This window comes from Mus pahari, chromosome 4 (genome assembly GCF_900095145.1).
Source record: "Mus pahari chromosome 4, PAHARI_EIJ_v1.1, whole genome shotgun sequence".
NCBI lineage: Eukaryota > Metazoa > Chordata > Mammalia > Rodentia > Muridae > Mus > Mus pahari.
In genome coordinates this window covers 91,622,697-91,639,630 of record NC_034593.1, presented here as the reverse complement: position 1 = coordinate 91,639,630, position 16,934 = coordinate 91,622,697, and the positions used below count along the sequence as shown (strand labels likewise).

General features: G+C 48.8%; 1 protein-coding gene across 1 annotated transcript in view; it reads left to right on the top strand.

Moving 5' to 3' along the window:
- The first annotated feature begins 827 nt into the window (after nucleotides 1-827).
- Nucleotides 828-16,934, top strand: part of Mab21l3 (mab-21 like 3) — a 21,982-nt gene continuing 5,875 nt past the window's right edge. Inside the window, exons 1-4 of the mRNA XM_021197163.2 lie at nucleotides 828-907; nucleotides 1,697-1,956; nucleotides 10,321-10,461; nucleotides 13,640-13,931. Of these exons, the coding sequence (XP_021052822.1) occupies nucleotides 1,708-1,956; nucleotides 10,321-10,461; nucleotides 13,640-13,931 (682 nt within the window). The 5' untranslated portion in view covers nucleotides 828-907; nucleotides 1,697-1,707. The remainder of the gene's footprint in view (nucleotides 908-1,696; nucleotides 1,957-10,320; nucleotides 10,462-13,639; nucleotides 13,932-16,934) is intronic.

Here is a 16,934-nt window from a genome sequence, read left to right as displayed (position 1 = left end):
AGCCCCGGGCAACTTCATTGTTATTGGGAAAGACCCTACCATAGGACGGGGACTGTGCAGTAATGATTCCAGCAAAAGCAGAAGTTAGGGTGAAAATAAAAGTATGTGTGTGGGGAGGGGAGTGAGGGTGGGGGTGGGGGGAATTTAGCAGAGTTGAAAGTGGCATGGAAAGAGAATTCCTAAAATCAGATTAGGTGGGAGAGCTTCTTGTTTCACTGGTGAAAAACTGATGTGGTAGATTCGGAATGATGACTATGGTAACAGAAGTCAAGGGGCAGAGCTTCCCATACCATTTCAGAGCGTGTGCTGTGGAAAGAAGGGGATTTCCAGGACACGGAAAAGCAGGTGGAAATTCAAGGCAGCCAGCGTGGAGGGGGATTCTGGGGACCTTTGCGGATCCTCAGCTTTTCAGGACTGGTATAAGACCTGGGATTGGCAGATGAAGCCAGGAGAAGGCAGCCCCAGCGCCTGGGGGAGGGAGGTGGGTAGGGTCTGATGTGGCTCTCCCTTGGAGCTGTCTGGGAGGATATGCAAATACGGAGCTGCTGGAGAGAGTGGAAGGGCTGGATTGGCTGTGCCTGAGCTTTGAGGAGGCTGGCTTGGAGAGCTGCCTGCCTGCCTGCCTGGAAGTCTTGCTCAGACATGAGCTGGACTGCCAGCTCTGTTGTCTGTCAGTCTTTCGGATCAAAGACAGTGATACTCACGAGCTTCAGGAAGATAAGGCTGCTGGGATATTTTCCCTCCTGTACTAAAACTAGGTCCAACCAGTCAGACTGGGAACTTACTGTTTTCTAGGATGGGTTTTACTGGTAAAACTAGATGTGTCCTAGACTCTTAAGGGGCCTGTTTATACTGAGTATATTTTGAATGCCAACGTTCAAGTGGGACAAGGAAATCACAGTCTAAGGTCAGCAGGTGAGAGGCAAGACTCTCTGCCCTACTTTTCTCTGCGTGTATCTGCCTGTTTGTATCTCTCTCTCTCTCTCTCTCTCTCTCTCTCTCTCTCTCTCTCTCTCTCTCTCTCTGTGTGTGTGTGTGTGTGTGTGTGTGTGTGAGAGAGAGAGAGAGAGAGAGAGAGAAAGAGAGAGAGATTGCCTCTGTATACACAAGTGTCTCTGTGAGTTCATGTGTGTGTGTCTGTATTAGCATGTGAGTTTAGCTCTGCATAAACAAGTGTCTCTGTGAACTCATGTGGTGTGTGTGTGTATGTGTCTGTGTCTGTGTCTGTGTCTATGTGTGACTGTGTGAGCATGTGAGCTTGCGTCTGTATACACAAGTGTCTCTGTGAACTCTTGTATGGTGTGTGTGTGTCTGTGTGTGTCTCTCTGTGTGTCTGTGTCTGTGTGTGACTGTGAGCATGTGAGCTTGCCTCTGTATACACAAGTGTCTCTGTGGGCTCAGGTTTTTCTAAATGTCAGTCCTGGCCCTCATCTGATTGGCAAGCCTTGTGTGGGGCATGATGAGAAACCAGGTGGCTTGTTTGCAATTTTTATTTGTTTATGGTAAGGAAGTAAATCAATTGCAGGATTTTCAGGAGTGGAGGGCCAAGGGATATTTACTGTCAACAAGGTAAGGGTGAGGAGATGTAAGGTACTGGGGACCAAGGTGCACCTGATGTCCGGACAACAGCATAAAGAAAAAAACAGGATAAGCTCCAACTTGTTTTCATCGCGTCTCCTTTTTAACCTTTCTACAGTTCCCTGAAAGATGGCAGATGAATTCTCCCATGCTGGAAAGGAAAACTGCAGTGAGCAGGCAAGAAGAAGTCAAGTCTCTGGCCCACGTTCACAATTCCAGAGAAGTTTTATCCAGAGAGTAACGTTACTGGGAAAGCTACCCACGAGATTTGTCCTCCACCGGGAAAGGAAGCAGAAGGTTGCTGCTATACTGGGAATTGACCAAGAAGCCATGAAGTCTCTTCCAGAGGGAGACTTCGACCACTGCCTGCTGAGTAAGGTGAGCCAGGGCCAGCCTCTCCTGGGCGCACCCTCTAACTCTCCATGCCATGGCCACTGATCAGAAGGAATCCCCTGCTTCTGTATGCCATAGATGGGCTTGTTCTCATGAATGCATGGTGGCTACCCTCAGCACCCTGAGGAGGTTAATGTGGCCAGTTAATTATCTGAGCCTCAGACTTCAGACTTCTTTCCATAAAATGAGAATCTGAATGGGATCACTGGGAAATGACTAGCCAGGCATAGGCATAATGACAGTAGGCATTCAGGGCAGAAGCTAAGAGTATTTTGATCTACATGAGTCCTTGCCTCAAAAAAAAAAAAACAAAAGAAAAAAAACTACAAAAACAAAACAAAACAAACAAACAAAAACCTACAAAACCTAAAACCAAACAAACAAAAAGAACTTAAGACAATGTTTGTTTGTTTGTTTTTAAACTATAAAACTAATAGTCTTAAAATATTGTTTGAGCCGGGCAGTGGTGGCACACACCTTTAATCCCAGCACTTGGGAGGCAGAGGCAGGCAGATTTCTGATCGAGGCTAGCCTGGTCTACAGAGTGAGTTCCAGGACAGCCAGGGCTACACAGAGAAACCCTGACTCGAAAAAACAAAAAAACAAAAAAAAACAAAAAACATGGTAAAATATTGTTTGGGGGCTAGAGAGATGGCTCAGCACTTAAGAGCAGTTAATTGCTCTTCTAGAGGACCCAAGTTTGATTCCCAGCATCCATCCACATGGTGGTTCACAACCCTCTGTAATTCCAGTTCTAGGGACTCTAATCCCCTCTTCTGTCTCCATGTGCACCAGGTACACTTGTGGTGCATAGACTTACATGCAGACAAAAAAACCACACTTATACATGTAATATTAAAACAAAGTCTTTAAAAAAAAATATTACTTCATTTGTAAACTGGGCATGGTGGAACCCACCTTTAGTCCCAGCACTCAGAAGTCAGAGACAGGCAGATCTCTGTTAGTTCAGAGGCCAGCCTGGTCTATTGAGTGGATTCCAGGCTAGCCTGGACTATATAGTGGAACCTTGTCCTAAGAAAAAAGAAAGACAGGAAGGAAAGAAGGAAGGAAGGAAGGAAGGAAGGAAGGAAGGAAGGAAGGAAGGAAGGAAGGAAGGGGGAAAGAGGGGAAATGGAAATAGGGAGAAAGAGAAGGGCTAATTCCAGTTTTAGGCTCTTTTGATGTTAGACTTTATAGGAACCTTAAATATTATTTAATTTGATCTCTTCCATTGTTCCACTTACACATGAAGCTTCTAAGGCGTGTTGTTAATGTTTAAACAAAGAGGTTTAAACTGAGAGGTGGGGGACTGGTCTCTGGCTTTCGTGCCTTTATATATAAACAAAGCAAAGATTATTATCACAGTGAGACATGAGTGCACTTTTTTAGACATCAAGGGAAAATAAGGAAAATCTACCTGCACCAAAAACAATCTCCAGCAAAGTGGTTTCCCCAGCACTCCTCTCCACAGAGGCTGTGCTGATGGGCATCTTCCTGGAGTCCCATGTTTTCTGGAAAACCAGCAGCATTCCAGTTTTCTTAGCATGGCATTGATTCAAGTGACTTCACCTGCCCAGGCCTCTGATCTCTCCCTGGGCATTCCCACCAGCAGAGACTGTAAATGGTATTCCCGATGTGGACTCCAACCTGGATTCATGGAATGCTTGGTCTCTAGAGCATTTTCTACAGTTTTCCTTCATAGACATTTCAAAAACACCAAGATATCTACATAAGAATCTAGGCTTCTGTCTCCTGTGGGGATAAAAACAGTCAGGTTACCTGGCAACCACAGGCCTGGGACTCATGGGCTGAGTGTTAGCATGTGTGACAGCTCAGTTGCCAGCAGTCTGACAGCTCTGTCCTTGTTCATCTCTTGTCGAGGAAGGTGGGTCAGCCTCTTCTCCCTGAGAGCTAAAAGACCTCAGGCCTAGCTTTTTCCTTGTGTTTGTTCTTTTTCTTTTGGGCTCATTTTAATCCCTTCTTACGCAGCTCAGAGTTGGTTGAAAAGGTTCTCTAACACCCGGGCACAGACCACTTATGTCATCCTGGGGACTGTGGAGCTGAAAGCATATATTGGTTAGGCACTGACTCTCCCTAGCCCTGCCTTAGCCTCTGACTTGAACCTTGGAGGGTTCCAAGGTTCCCTTCTACCTTTTCAAAGGAACCAACAGTGTCCTGGACATATTCTTTCCTTTCCTTCCATACTCCCAGATTATCTTGAAAAGATGTGGTCTGAAATATCTACAGAGTTCCCTGGAGATTTAAAAAAAACAAAAACAAAAACAAAAACAAAAAACCCACCCCCAAAAGGTGCTAACAGGCTAAGGTGCCCATAACATTAACCAACCTCCATTTCTATAGAGGAAGAAAGAGGTTCATGGAGGTAAAAGAACTTGGCTAAAGTCCCATGGCTGTGTGGTGAAGGTGTTGAGGTTTCAGCACAGCTGGCTGGGCCCAGAGGCCATATCTCCTCTGCTGACATTCTCTATCTCAAAGATGCACATGGAACCCCCACTTTATATCAAATCCTGCTTTGTGGTTTTGGGGGAGCTGAAAACCTGAGAGGTGTTCCACTGAAGGGGAAAGAAATGCTGAGCGTGCCTGAGGGATGGCCAGCCATACCTGCAGTCTGTTCTTAACTCCAAGGGGGAAGGGGATGTTTGGTGTGCAGTCAGGGTGCTGACTGCAGTGTCCAGCAGACCCCAGGCTGCCGTGGAGAACTCTGAAGAGGGAAAGGAAGGACCTTGGCTTTGATGGGAGAAGAGTGGTCCACAGAAAAAGGGATGGAGATGAGGGCTTAGAGGATGTGTTAGGTTTCAATAGATGAAACCCATTTACCCACCCACCTCTATCCCATAGGGAGGTTTGCACTCAGCTACGCTTTCTTTGAGGTAGCAAATATGAGCTGTCTGTCACTTACTAACTCTGGTGTAAGTTACCTCCTGAGCCTCAATTTCCCCATCTATAAAGCAGGAACCATCAGCAAATGCTACAGTTTAGGAGGTCTAGGTGCTCCTGGAAGGACTGAGAAACCCCAGCTCCACAGTGCTGCTGCTGCTGCTGCTCGGAGAACAAATTCCAGGTGGTGGAGGCATTCCTCACAGAATTAGCCTTAGCAGAGAGGACAGCCCACTGTCTCCTCTGCATCTGTCACTAATATGTCTTTCTCCCTTTAAACTGGCAAGCTCTCGAGGACAGGGAAGGTGCCTGTTTATTCTGTGTAATGACCCAAGCCATTTCCATGATTAACAGCCTAACTTTTCTGCTGTCTGGGAAGAAGTTCTCAGCCATCTTTCCTCCCTGCCCCCTGCCCCTGGCTGATGCTCCTGCAGTAGTAGATCACCTGTTCTGCAGGCAGCTGGGCCCCAGCTTTTCCCTCCCGCCTGCTGCTTAAATGCCCTTCCACGGAGTTCATGGAAGGGGGTTGCAACACCGTGAGTCAGCACGGCCTTCTTACTGGGAACAGCCTTGGATTCCCAATACTTTATATTTGAAACAGTAAATTATTCACAAACCTGAACTATTAATAGTAGCAAATGACTTATGGGTCAACAATAAGCCAGGGGCTTGGAAGGAGGGAGGGAGGAGAGGAGGGAGGGCAGGAACGTGGGGTGGGGCAGGGATGAGAGTTCAGGCACGTAGACACACCTGGAGAGACAAGGCCCTGGGCAGAACTCTGGTGGGAAGGCGTCATCTGCTACTCCGTGTGACCTTGGAGCATCCAGCCCTTTATGCCCGGTTGATTCAGTGTGGCTTGGTTCTGCCTAGACTCCGCCACACCCACAAATGTGGCCTTTGAAAAGAGACAAAGGACCCCTTTAGGTTCAAGCATGGATAAGCCCCCAAGGTCACTCTTGGATTCAATTATGTTTCACATCCATTTTCTTCATTTTCCTCTTACATTTATTTTCAAGCGTTTCTTTGCCTGAAATACATTTGGTGATGAGTCTGTATTGCTAGCTCACTGACAACCTGAGAGACTATTTTAAGGAAAAGGGGGATTCTGGATTGGTCTTGGAGGGACCTGCACTGTGGCAAAACATCCCCGTCACTCACCAAAATCACTCCCTGCAGTCACCCATGGGCCTCATCTCTGCATTTCCTCACCCAGAAGTTCAATTTGAATCCTCCTGTTCTGTCTCTCTGGGTTCAGTTAAGACAAGTGAAGGCAATGGTCCAGGGGAGTGCCAGGGTCCAGGCTGGGGTGACAACCTAACACAGGCCTGGGAACCCCAGCACACATCATTTGGGGTCCATGGATGGCTCGGTGATGTACCTGTCCAGTGAGAACCTTCCTTACACTGCACAGATGGCCAGTGGTGCAGGAGGACTGGGCCAAGCATCACCTAATGAGACCTGTACCCTGCTTCAGCAGCCAAGTCACCACAGGGACAGACATGTCTGGGACTCTGGTCTATGGCCACATCACTGCCTGGCCCCTGCTGTGTTGTTGTCTTTGTGTGCTTGTGGTATGCAAGAAGAGTCAGCAGCCCCCACAAGACGGCAGCTCTAGACTTGTCATTTCCTGAGTCCTGACTGCAGACTGCAGGCCTTCTCTAGGTCCAGGAAGAAGATTAGAGGCGCATCCTACCCACAGCACTGTCGTGGAGGGTGTGGCCGGGTGTGCCGGAAATGCCGTCGGGAACCCCGCGCATTTGGTGTAGTTCTAATTGCCAGGGTGACGTAGGAGAGCCACCTGATGCTCTGGTACTCTGTTCGGTGACCCCAGATAAGATGATTGCTGAAGTCAAAATAATTCGGAGATGCTAAGTTTAAGGCATCTTTGTGTAAGAAGTGGCAGAGAAAACTTTGTAGTCTTAACTCTCTAGACAGCTGAGTCCTCTGTTCTGACTTTCATGCCTGCAGATCAGAACACATCAGGACGATGAGCTAAGCACCCAGATAATGAGAGTGGTTATAGACACCTTCCAGGACGTGTTCAATCTTGTTCTGCCCAGTCCGTGGTCAAGTTCATAATGCAGAATTTTTTTTTTTTTTCCCTGAGGAGGGCTATTCCCTTGGGTGCTTTGCCCACATCCCTTCTTGGTAATACCAGTATTATAATGGATCTTCTCTTAGTGTGCTGGTTTGTTTTGTTTTGTTTGTTTGTTTGTTTTTCCAACTTGACAAAAGTTTGAGGGTTTTTGTTTTGTTTTGTTTTGTTTTTTGTCTTTGTTGGTGGTGGTTTGGTTTGGTTTGTACCCCTGGCTGTTCTGGAATTCACTCTGGAGGCCAGGCTGGCCTCGAATTGGGTAGCTCCCTGCTTCTGCCTCCCAAGTGCTGGGATTCACCACTGGGCTCCACCTAGCTAGCGTCGTTTTGAAGAGGGGACATTGGTGGAGAAAACACCTCCATCAGAGTGGCTTATAGGCAAGTCTGTGGTGGCATTTTCTTGATTGATGGTTGGTGTGGGAGGAGGCAGCCCACTATGAGCAGTACCTCCTCTGGGTAGGTGGGCTGTGGCTGTATAAGATAGATAGCTGAGCAAGCCGGAGAGCAAGACGGTAAGCAGCTCTCTCCTATGGCTTCTGCTTGAGTTTCTTGTGTTCCTGCTCTGCTTGAGTTCCTGCCTTGCCTTCCCTGCTGTTAGAATGTGAATGGAATATGTAAGCCAAATTATACACTTTTCTCCAGAGCAATGGGAAGCAACCTAGGACACTTGTGTGTGTGTGTGTGTGTGTGTGTGTGTGTGTGTGTGTCCACTGAATTTCTCACATTCAAGTTCGATGGAATCATACCCACAAACTTAAGGATTTGGGGAGTTTGGAATTATTATCCTTGGTCCCCCATGGCAGCCACTCTCCTGGTCAGAACGTCTCACATGACTTTTGTATTATGTTACTTGTAGTGATCCTATATAATTTCCCCCCACTACACTCTTTTAGCAGATTAAACCCTGTTCAGTACCCTATAATCTAGCAGCGTGAATCTCCGCATTCCCTCCTCAGGCTGGGAAAAAAAAAAAATCAATGACTAAAACCTCACCTAGCGTCTACCCCTCCAACTCTTCCTAGGATACCCCAGATTCACAACCCCAGCCTGACATGGGGGGTTAAGAGGCGATTCACTCTATCTTACAACTGAGTCTACTGATACCCCACAACCTGGCCATCTTTATAAAATACCCAAGCCATCCCTCATCCCCTGGGAAATGCCACCTCTCCGGCTTCCTGTCTCCATATTGCCTTGTCTCCTACCCCTGTGAAGAAAATAGACTCCAAGCAGGAAATCTCTCCAGTTCCCAACATCCCTTCTGGTCCCCCCTCTTCTTTCCCTCTGAAGTGAGGTGGCGGTGAGTACCTGGAGATTTGCATGAGCCTTCCTCCTGGGAAATCCCTCCTGGCGTGCAGCCTCTTCCTCTGCAACTGGCATGTCCCTCTGCCATTAAACATGCCTAAGCCCGTGTGTCTGTCTGAGACAGCCAGCGGTTGCCTTGCTGGTTCTATCTCATGTTTGCTTCCGTGGTCCAGCTTCTTGAGGTGATCCTTTGTCCTCATGAGTTCCTCATCCTGCTCTGGATGGGAAACTCTACAGACACTTACGGGGCCCTGACCTCCTCCTCTATTTTCTGGCCCTGCCACCTTACAGAGCACACATAGAGACAAGGACTTGCTGAGAAGCTTAGAATGGTCTTCCTGTTTCCACATCTGAAGCACCAGGACTACGGCCATGCACACCACACTCAGTGTCTGCAGGGCTGGAGGCGGGATCCAGGGCTTCGTGTATGTTAGGCAAGGGCTCACTCTGCCAACCGAGACAGATCCCTAGTCCCCTAGCTAACTCTCTCTTACCTTCTGCCTCCAGGAAGGACCCTTGGCCTCCAGATTAGATAACTGTTCTCTGGCTGTTCTGCCGCATCCTAGGAATGCCTTTCTCCAGCACCCGACTATGGCTATTTCAGTCCATCTTAGACTCTGACAGTCTATCTGTGAATCTCTTACCATGCAGTAAATAGTTCCAGCAAAAAGTGGGCCTTCAGTGAAAACTGCCCACATGGAATTGAATCAGGCACACGCGGGAAGTTCTATCTGTGAGGACCTTTAACCAAAGGTCCCCCAAAGCACCCTCCTGTATTTCTGACATCCTGCCCTGCTGTAGCTTATTTCTTTCACTTGCAGTTTAGAAGATGCAGAGCCTCCCACAGGGCACAGCCATTCAAAGAGGGTTCCTCCGCCCTGTTACTCATATTGCATATCGTGAGGTGGGCATTACAGGGTTTAAATGAGGGAACAGCTGCTAGTGACAACAAGAAGCTCACACTGCAGGCACAACTGCCATATTCAAGACCAAGCAAGATGCGTGGGCTTTAAAAAGACCACTTTGCCTGTCTCGAAAACAAACAAACAAAAACAAAAAAAACCCAAAAGACCACTTTGTGTATTTGATGTTTCCCATGAGACTCTCTGGCCTGTAGAGTTACGAACCTCATTATTTGTCTCTTGCTGTGTAGTGTAGTGTTGGCCATCTGGACAGTACACGTTTATTTTCCAAAGACAGGACTTTGTCTAAGGAAGTGTACATATCAGAGATCTCAGCATGCAGATTGGGGATGCCCCCTCTGTTGTATCTGTCAGCACCCCGCACTTCCCCGTGAAAGAGCCCCCACACGTGTTCTCTTTCATGTGGTGGAGTGCACCACAGTGCTGGAGGTGCAGTTATGTCTGTCTGCTCTGCAGTAACATGCATGAAGCTGTACCTTGCATGCAGCCAATGCTAAATGAATATTTATCAGTGGACTAACCTTACGGGCCATAAAACCTGTGCGGGTGGGTGTGGCCTCAGCCTTGTACTCTGTCTCTCTAAGGGATGGCTCTGGGGCCATCTCATGCGACCCATGCTGACCTTGAGCTCACTGCAGAGCCAAGGCTGGTCCTGAACTTCAGATCCTCCTGCCTCTACCTCCCATGTATGGGATTACAAGTGTGTGCTACAATGTGTCCCTTCCCCCTACCACCACCCCACCCTTACCTCAGGTGTGTGCTACAATGTGTCCCTCCCCCCCCATCCCCACCCTTACCTCAGGTGTGTGCTACAATGTGTCCCTCCCCCCCCATCCCCACCCTTACCTCANCAGGTGTGTGCTACAATGTGTCCCTCCCCCCCCCATCCCCACCCTTACCTCCCCCTTTGCTGTTGCTTTGATTGCTTTTATATCCCAGTCTCTGCCCAGGAAAAAAGTCCCGGGATAAATATTGAGCAACGGCACCTGTTTCAGAAGCAAGCAAGCATCATGTTGGTCACTGTCAGGGCTAAGCAGGGCAGGGCAGGCCTCACTGCCCCTGTGCTTTGTCACCCGTGTGCCGGTGTCTCCTTGAGCTCTGTAACTTTCCCTGGTCTCCTCACGCCCAGGTGGACCTGAGACGACAGCAGATTTCTCAGACCGTGGAGGAGGTGCAGAAAATTATCCACCTGCTGACTGCAGAAATCAGCCGCCAGGACAGTCGCTTCGAAGCTGTGCCTGTCTCTGACACACACAATGAGAGCATTAAGGTAAGCGGGGGCTCCCCCTGTCTGAGGAGCTCCAAGAAGCACCCAAGCCCTGGGACCAGAGAAACTCCACTTGTGAGAGATACTTTGGCCACAGATGCTCTTCCAGGCACAGTGCACACACGCCATGACGTTTCCCTTGTGGGAGTTCACACACACCTAAGACCACAGAGGCTAGGGGTGAGGAAGCCAAAGGGCTTGACTGAGTCCTATTTGTCCCTAAAGCCAGATCTCATTCCAAAGACGGATGGCGAAGCATGCTGCCTCGTGGTCCAAGCTCAGTTAAGCACCTGCTCACTTATTAAACATGGCTGAATAGATGAGAGGCTGGGCAGAGGGGGCTGAGGGAACTCACAGGGAAGCAGTTGAAGGTGATAGACTCTGGGGTGAGGGGGAGCAGGAAGGCTCTGATGCAGTCCCGGGGAACTATTGAAGTGCACAGCTGAGAGCCCCCCCCACACACTGAGTCTAACCGCCAGGGCCAGGGCAGGACAGTCAGCAGGGATCTCACTCAGACCCTAACCCACCCAGCCTGTGAGCCTCTGGACTGCTCCCTCATCTCCACTAAGAAACAGGAAGGGGCTCTGTGTCCCTCTGAATCCTCACTGTTCTTGATCTCCGTTTTTCTGCATATAAACCTCTTTCACCTTGCATTAGTCTTACGTGTCATCCCGCTAGTCTGTAAGATCCTTGATTTTAAGGACTGGCACATGCACATTGAGCCTATGAAGAATGAGCAAGAACTGTGACTGGCCCCGTGCACCTCAGGCTGGTGGGTACAGGGTCCACTCACAAGGTTCTAAGAGTTGTGGATTTTGAGGCAGAATCACATTTCAGGAAACTGACTGACTCTAGGGTGAAGATTGTAAGACTAGCATTGATCCGGTCATTTTAGAACACTTGTCCATATCTTCCTTCCCAGGCCAGTCTTAATCAAGCAAATACAGCCCAGGACTAGAGAGAGTGACACTACATTACTCTCCCCAGTCCTGGGCCAAAAAAGGTCCCCTATAGCTCAAAATATATCCCGTGTTAAGTAACATTATGTCCTGTATAATAAGCTTTGAAACGGGATTGCAGATACAGCTTAGTTGGTAAAGTGCTTGCCTGGCATGTTCAAAGCCCTGGGTTCGATCACCAGCCCACCTGTGACCTCAGCACCCAGGAATCGAAGGCTGGAGGATGGGACATGCCTGGTCACATTTGACATCTGTTTTAGTGTGTTGTCTTACCTTATTGTTGCTGTGATAAAATACTGTGGCCAAAGCCACCTATGGAAGAGATAATTCTTTTGAGCTTATCGTGGTGTCTAAGGCATGGCAGCGCAGAGTGAGTGAGGCAGTGGGAGCACATGGTAGGTGAAGCGGTGGGAGCACACAGTAGGTCTTCAATTGCAAACAGGAAATAGGGAACTCTCAGAGTATACCCACCTCCACACCCCCACCCCCACCCCCACCCCCAGTGGCTTAATTTCTCCAGCAAGGCCACACTACCTCCCCAGATAGTGCCATCATCTGGGGACAAAGTATAAAATACCTGAGGGAATATCCATATCAAATTTGACACCAGCCTGGGACATGGGAGATCCTGTTTAAAAAAACAAACGAAAACAAAAGGACCACATAAAATGCCTTGAGTTTTATCTTGGACTGAGCTGGATAAGTAATTACTGAGCAGCATCAGTGTGACTGGCGATGCAGTAGGTTTAGTCTTTATTTGATGTTGCTAGGAGAGTGTGGGTGTGGGTGGATGCACCTGTTTGGATGTGTGTTCCCTGTGTGTGGATGTCCCTGGGGAAGCTGTAGAACTCAGCACTGGCTGTCCTCCTTCCTCGGTGGCTCTCACTGAGCCTGGAGACTCCCTGCTTCATTTATAGTGGATATAGGTCAACAAGTCCCAGGGATCCACCTGCTTCTGCCCCACCCCCACCCCCCAGTGCTGTGACTACACACCTGACTTTTGGTAGGTGCTGGTGGTTGGCACTCGGGTGCTGGTGCTCATATGACAAGCTCTGTATTGGCAGACCACCTGTCCAGCCCCACAGTTGCACGTTTGAACTCCTGTGCAAGAGGATTCAAATCATGTGAACAGTTTCCATTTGTAGTTTAGGTGTCTGACCTCCCTGTTTAAGCCAACCTCTGAACACCAGAAGTCATACGGTGTCCTCATCTAAAGCATCAAATGTCCTCTGAAAAGCAAGGCGGGTTCAGTTGCCATTGAGTTGGTCACTGCCCAGGCCAGGGACCAAAGTTCACTATTGTTGGACTTTCTATTACTTTCTTCAAAGAAGATGTAGCTGGATGAACAAAGAGGCTGCCAGTGAGCTGCCTGGGTGCAGCCAGAGTTCAGGGTCCCTCGGGAATAGCTCAACTGGCAACCAGTATACAATGTCCTTTGCATCGTATGCTCCCTGCTTTCTTCCTGGACTGCTTAACTGGTTTCTGGAGAGTGGGAGTGGGCGGATTCACATCCATTTTCCCACTGAACTCAGAATCATCTCAATGGCTCACATTGTCCGGACAGACAGACTTTCATCTCACCTTGGATTCTGTAAGGGTTAGTCATTCATACTGACCCTGGGTCATCGTGACAGGAGAAAAGAAAGAGTGACACTTTAAAGTCCTGTCACATTCTCTTTAATGGCAGAACACTCAGCTATTCCAAGACTAGAACCATTGGACAGACTGCCACAAGCACTTGAAGCTCTTCCGTGTGGTGTCAGCCTCCCCAGGTGGTCAGTAGCCCCTCGGAGCCTTAAGTGGCTTGCCAGGGCGAGTGGTATCCAGGTTACCTACTGGTGTGACCTCAGAGAAGGGATGGGCACAACCAGAGCTTTGGGTTGTGTGTGAGGCTCAGTGGATTGATTTCCTTTCTTCTCTCCTGGACTTCAGGTTCTCTCCAGAGTTCTGGGTTTTCTTTATGCTTAACTTGTGGCCTCACAAACCCCAGAACTCCTTGAGTTAAGTCACTCTGTCTGCCACAGCCCCAGGTGGGTTAGTGGCAAAACAAAAAAACAGTGCGTCTCAGCACTCCCCAGGCAGTTTCTGCGCACATCATCACATTGCTGAGGGTTGCATGGTCGCTTGAGCTGCCTGACTGGACAGGTCAGCACCCCTCTGCTGATCACCTCCCCAGCCCAGCGTGTGAGCTCAGCTCCTCTTCTCTCTTTTTCTGACCGCAGGTTTTGGCCCCCAGCCTCTTCCATGTCACCGTCCCACTGAAAGGCCTGGCAGGGTACAAGGGGGTCCGGACACAGCGCTGGAGGTACTACAATTTGCAGGGCGCCAAGCTCGCCTGCCCATTGCGGGATCCTGAAGGCCTGCAACAGTGGCTGGAGACTGAGATGTTCATGAAGACCCTGTGGCAGTGGCACAAGGCAGATGTGAACATTGAGGGGGACATTGTGCCAGCCAAAGTCCTGCAAGTGTTCCGGACTCTGGTGGAAAATGCAGTGAGAACCTGTCACCTCTCAGGTGAGCTGGTCAAGGGAAGGTGAGTGGGGAGCGATAGCCAATCACCATTTGCATTGTAGCGATGGGAGGGGGAGGGGGACACTAGTCTGGTAATGAAATGCCCAGGGCAGGGATTCATTCTCAGGAGCCTCCGTGACTTAGAAATTACCACCCTGACAAATACATCTCAGGCTGTGGGTTTGGTGCTCAGCCCCAAACTCATCATACTTATTTAAAGCAGCTAATTACTCACACTCCCCCAGACCTTGGGTATCAGCACATTTCTGTGCACTCCCAAGCATCTGACAGCACATAGGGTGTGGAGACGAAATGCTCAGAGAACACCCAGCTACTCCAGCTACTCCAGCTACCCCAGCTACTCCAGCTACCCCAGCTACCCCAGCTACTCCAGCAGGAGCCCTTCAATCTGAGGACACACTGACCTTGACAACTGCAAGCACCGAAGCCACAATACAGGGGGACATATGTCCACACAGATGCACACACATAAGCACACGTGCATAGGTGGGAAAACTGACTAAATTCCTTAATTACCAAAGGAATTATAAACCAGAAAGGAAGATGAGTTGATCGGCAGAAATAATCACACACACACACACACACACACACACACACACACCCCACAGAAATCAGAAAGGAAGGAAAGACCAACAACACAAAAACAGAAATCTTGAGGAAGAATATAAAGGGAAAAAAATGTAAATTTTTTTTTAAATGTTGAAAATTCTAGCAGATTGCCAGGTGTGGTGGCTGGTATATGCCTGTAGTAATCCCAGCACTGGGAAGGCTGAGGCAGGAGGATTATTACAAGATTGAAACCATCCTGGGTCACATAGTAAGAACCTGTCTTATAAAATTAAACAGTTGGGGCCAGAGAGAGGCACCGTGGTTAAGAGCAGTGGCTGCCACTTGCAAAAGACCTGAGTTCAGTTCCCAGCGCCCACCTCAGAAAAGGGCTCTTTTATTTCTCCCTCCCTCCCTTTCTCCCTCTTTCTTCCTCCCTCCCTCCCTCCCTCCCTTCCTCCCTCCCTCCTTCTTTCCTTCCTTCCTTCCTTCCTTCCTTCCTTCCTTCCTTCCTTCCTTCCTTCCTTCCTTNCTTCCTTCCTTCCTTCCTTCCTTCCTTCCTTCCTTCCTTCCTTCCTTCCTTCCTTCCTTCCAAGGTCTCCAGTATCCCAGGCTGGCCTTGAACTCCAGCTCCAGGTGATCTAATGCCCTCTGCTGGCCACCATGGGTACCTGCATGCATATGTATATAATTCACACATCATTGAATTAAAAATAAAATAAATCTAAAAGAAAACAACAATGACAAAGAATCCCAACAACAATGGAAACGTTAAAAATGCGTAGCATAGTAACAGCTATAGGAAGTCTGAGCAGTGTGGTCCTGCTGGGTGTGGGTGGGTTGGTCAGGCATTTCATGTTCTTGGGAGCAGGAAATTTGGGAGCATTTCATTTTTAAAGGGCAATTTATCCATTATTTATTTTTATGAAGTGCTTACTTGGCCATTCAGCAAATAAGCTTTTGCAAACACACAAAGAAATAAATATGGTCAAGAGTATCCTCTACTCTAGATTTGAAAATAGTAACCAACTAGGAAAAAAATAATCTAATTGGCTCTCCAAGGCAATTGGCTCAGTAAATGATGACACCTTTGCCTTGCAGACCGCAGCCTCTGCCAAGTGAGACACGCGCAGGCACACACATCCTATGAAAAATTACACAGGTTACAGAACTCAGGGACAGACGATCCATTTGTAGATGTTTGCTCGTCTGAACAGAATAGCTTTGAAAGTCCCCATCCTGGTCAAATCTTATGGGTGTTACGGAAGGTATGTGTGGATTACTTAAGTCTTGTGGCAGTCTGAGACTGGGGTACCATGCAGCTTAGTTGGTTGAATATTTGCCTGGCATGGACAACTCTCGGGATTTGATCCCTAGCTCTGCATACATCTGGCATCTTGGTGACCTCTACTCGCTACACTCCGGGAAGTGGAGAGGGTGGGTCAAGGCTACGCTTTCATTGCAAAGAAAGTTCAAGGCCAGCCTGGGATACTGGAGACCTTGGAAGGAAGGAAGGAAGGAAGGAAGGAAGGAAGGAAGGAAGGAAGGAAGGAGGGAGGGAGGGAGGGAGGGAGGGAGGGAGGGGGAGGGAGGGAGGGAGGGAGGGAGAAAGAAAGAGGGAGAAAGGGAGGGAGGGAGGGAGAAATAAAAGAGTCCTTTTCTGATCCTGGCTGAGGGTCATGTACCAGAGCCTCCCACATCTGCAGAAGCTGGGCGTGGTCCTGGCAGTCTAGCTCCAAGTTCACTCCTAGCACTTGGAGATGGTCCACTAGTGAAAGGGGAGATGGGAGAGGCAGGCTGGACCAGTGAGGAGCTTTCAGTGAACAAAGCTAAAGCCATGCTTCTTATCCCTGCCTTGTGCAGGCCTCTCTGGTGAGATGTTGACCCTGGGCCATGCACCATATCTAACTCAGAGCAGCCAAACACAGTTAACAGCTTCCTGTCCCCTCAGAAGGAAAGACTGAAATGACAGACACCCATTCTTATCTGTAACAAAGCCAACAACAACAACAAACAAACAAACAACAAAACCAAAACCCCATCCCTGTGTCCGGGCTGGAGAGAGGGCTCAGTGGTTAGGAGCACTGGCTGCTCTTACAGAGGACCTGGGTTCATTTCCCAGGATCCAGTCTGTAACTCTAGTTCCAGGGGATCTGACCATTTCTTTCTTCAGGCCTCTGCAGGCTGCTATATGTATGTAGTGCACATAAACTCATACAGGCACCCAAGTACACATAGATTAAAAGAGATTGCCCTGGCAATGAGGGCAGGCTGGCTCATGAGCTCCAAAACCTACCACACAGATTTCTTCCTCTCTGCCTGCTTGTAAAATGAAACAGGAAGACCCTCCCACACACCTGACCCCTTCCAGCTGTGACCCCTCCCACTCACCTGGCCCCTTCCAGCTGTGACCCCTCCCACTCACCTGACCCCTTCCAG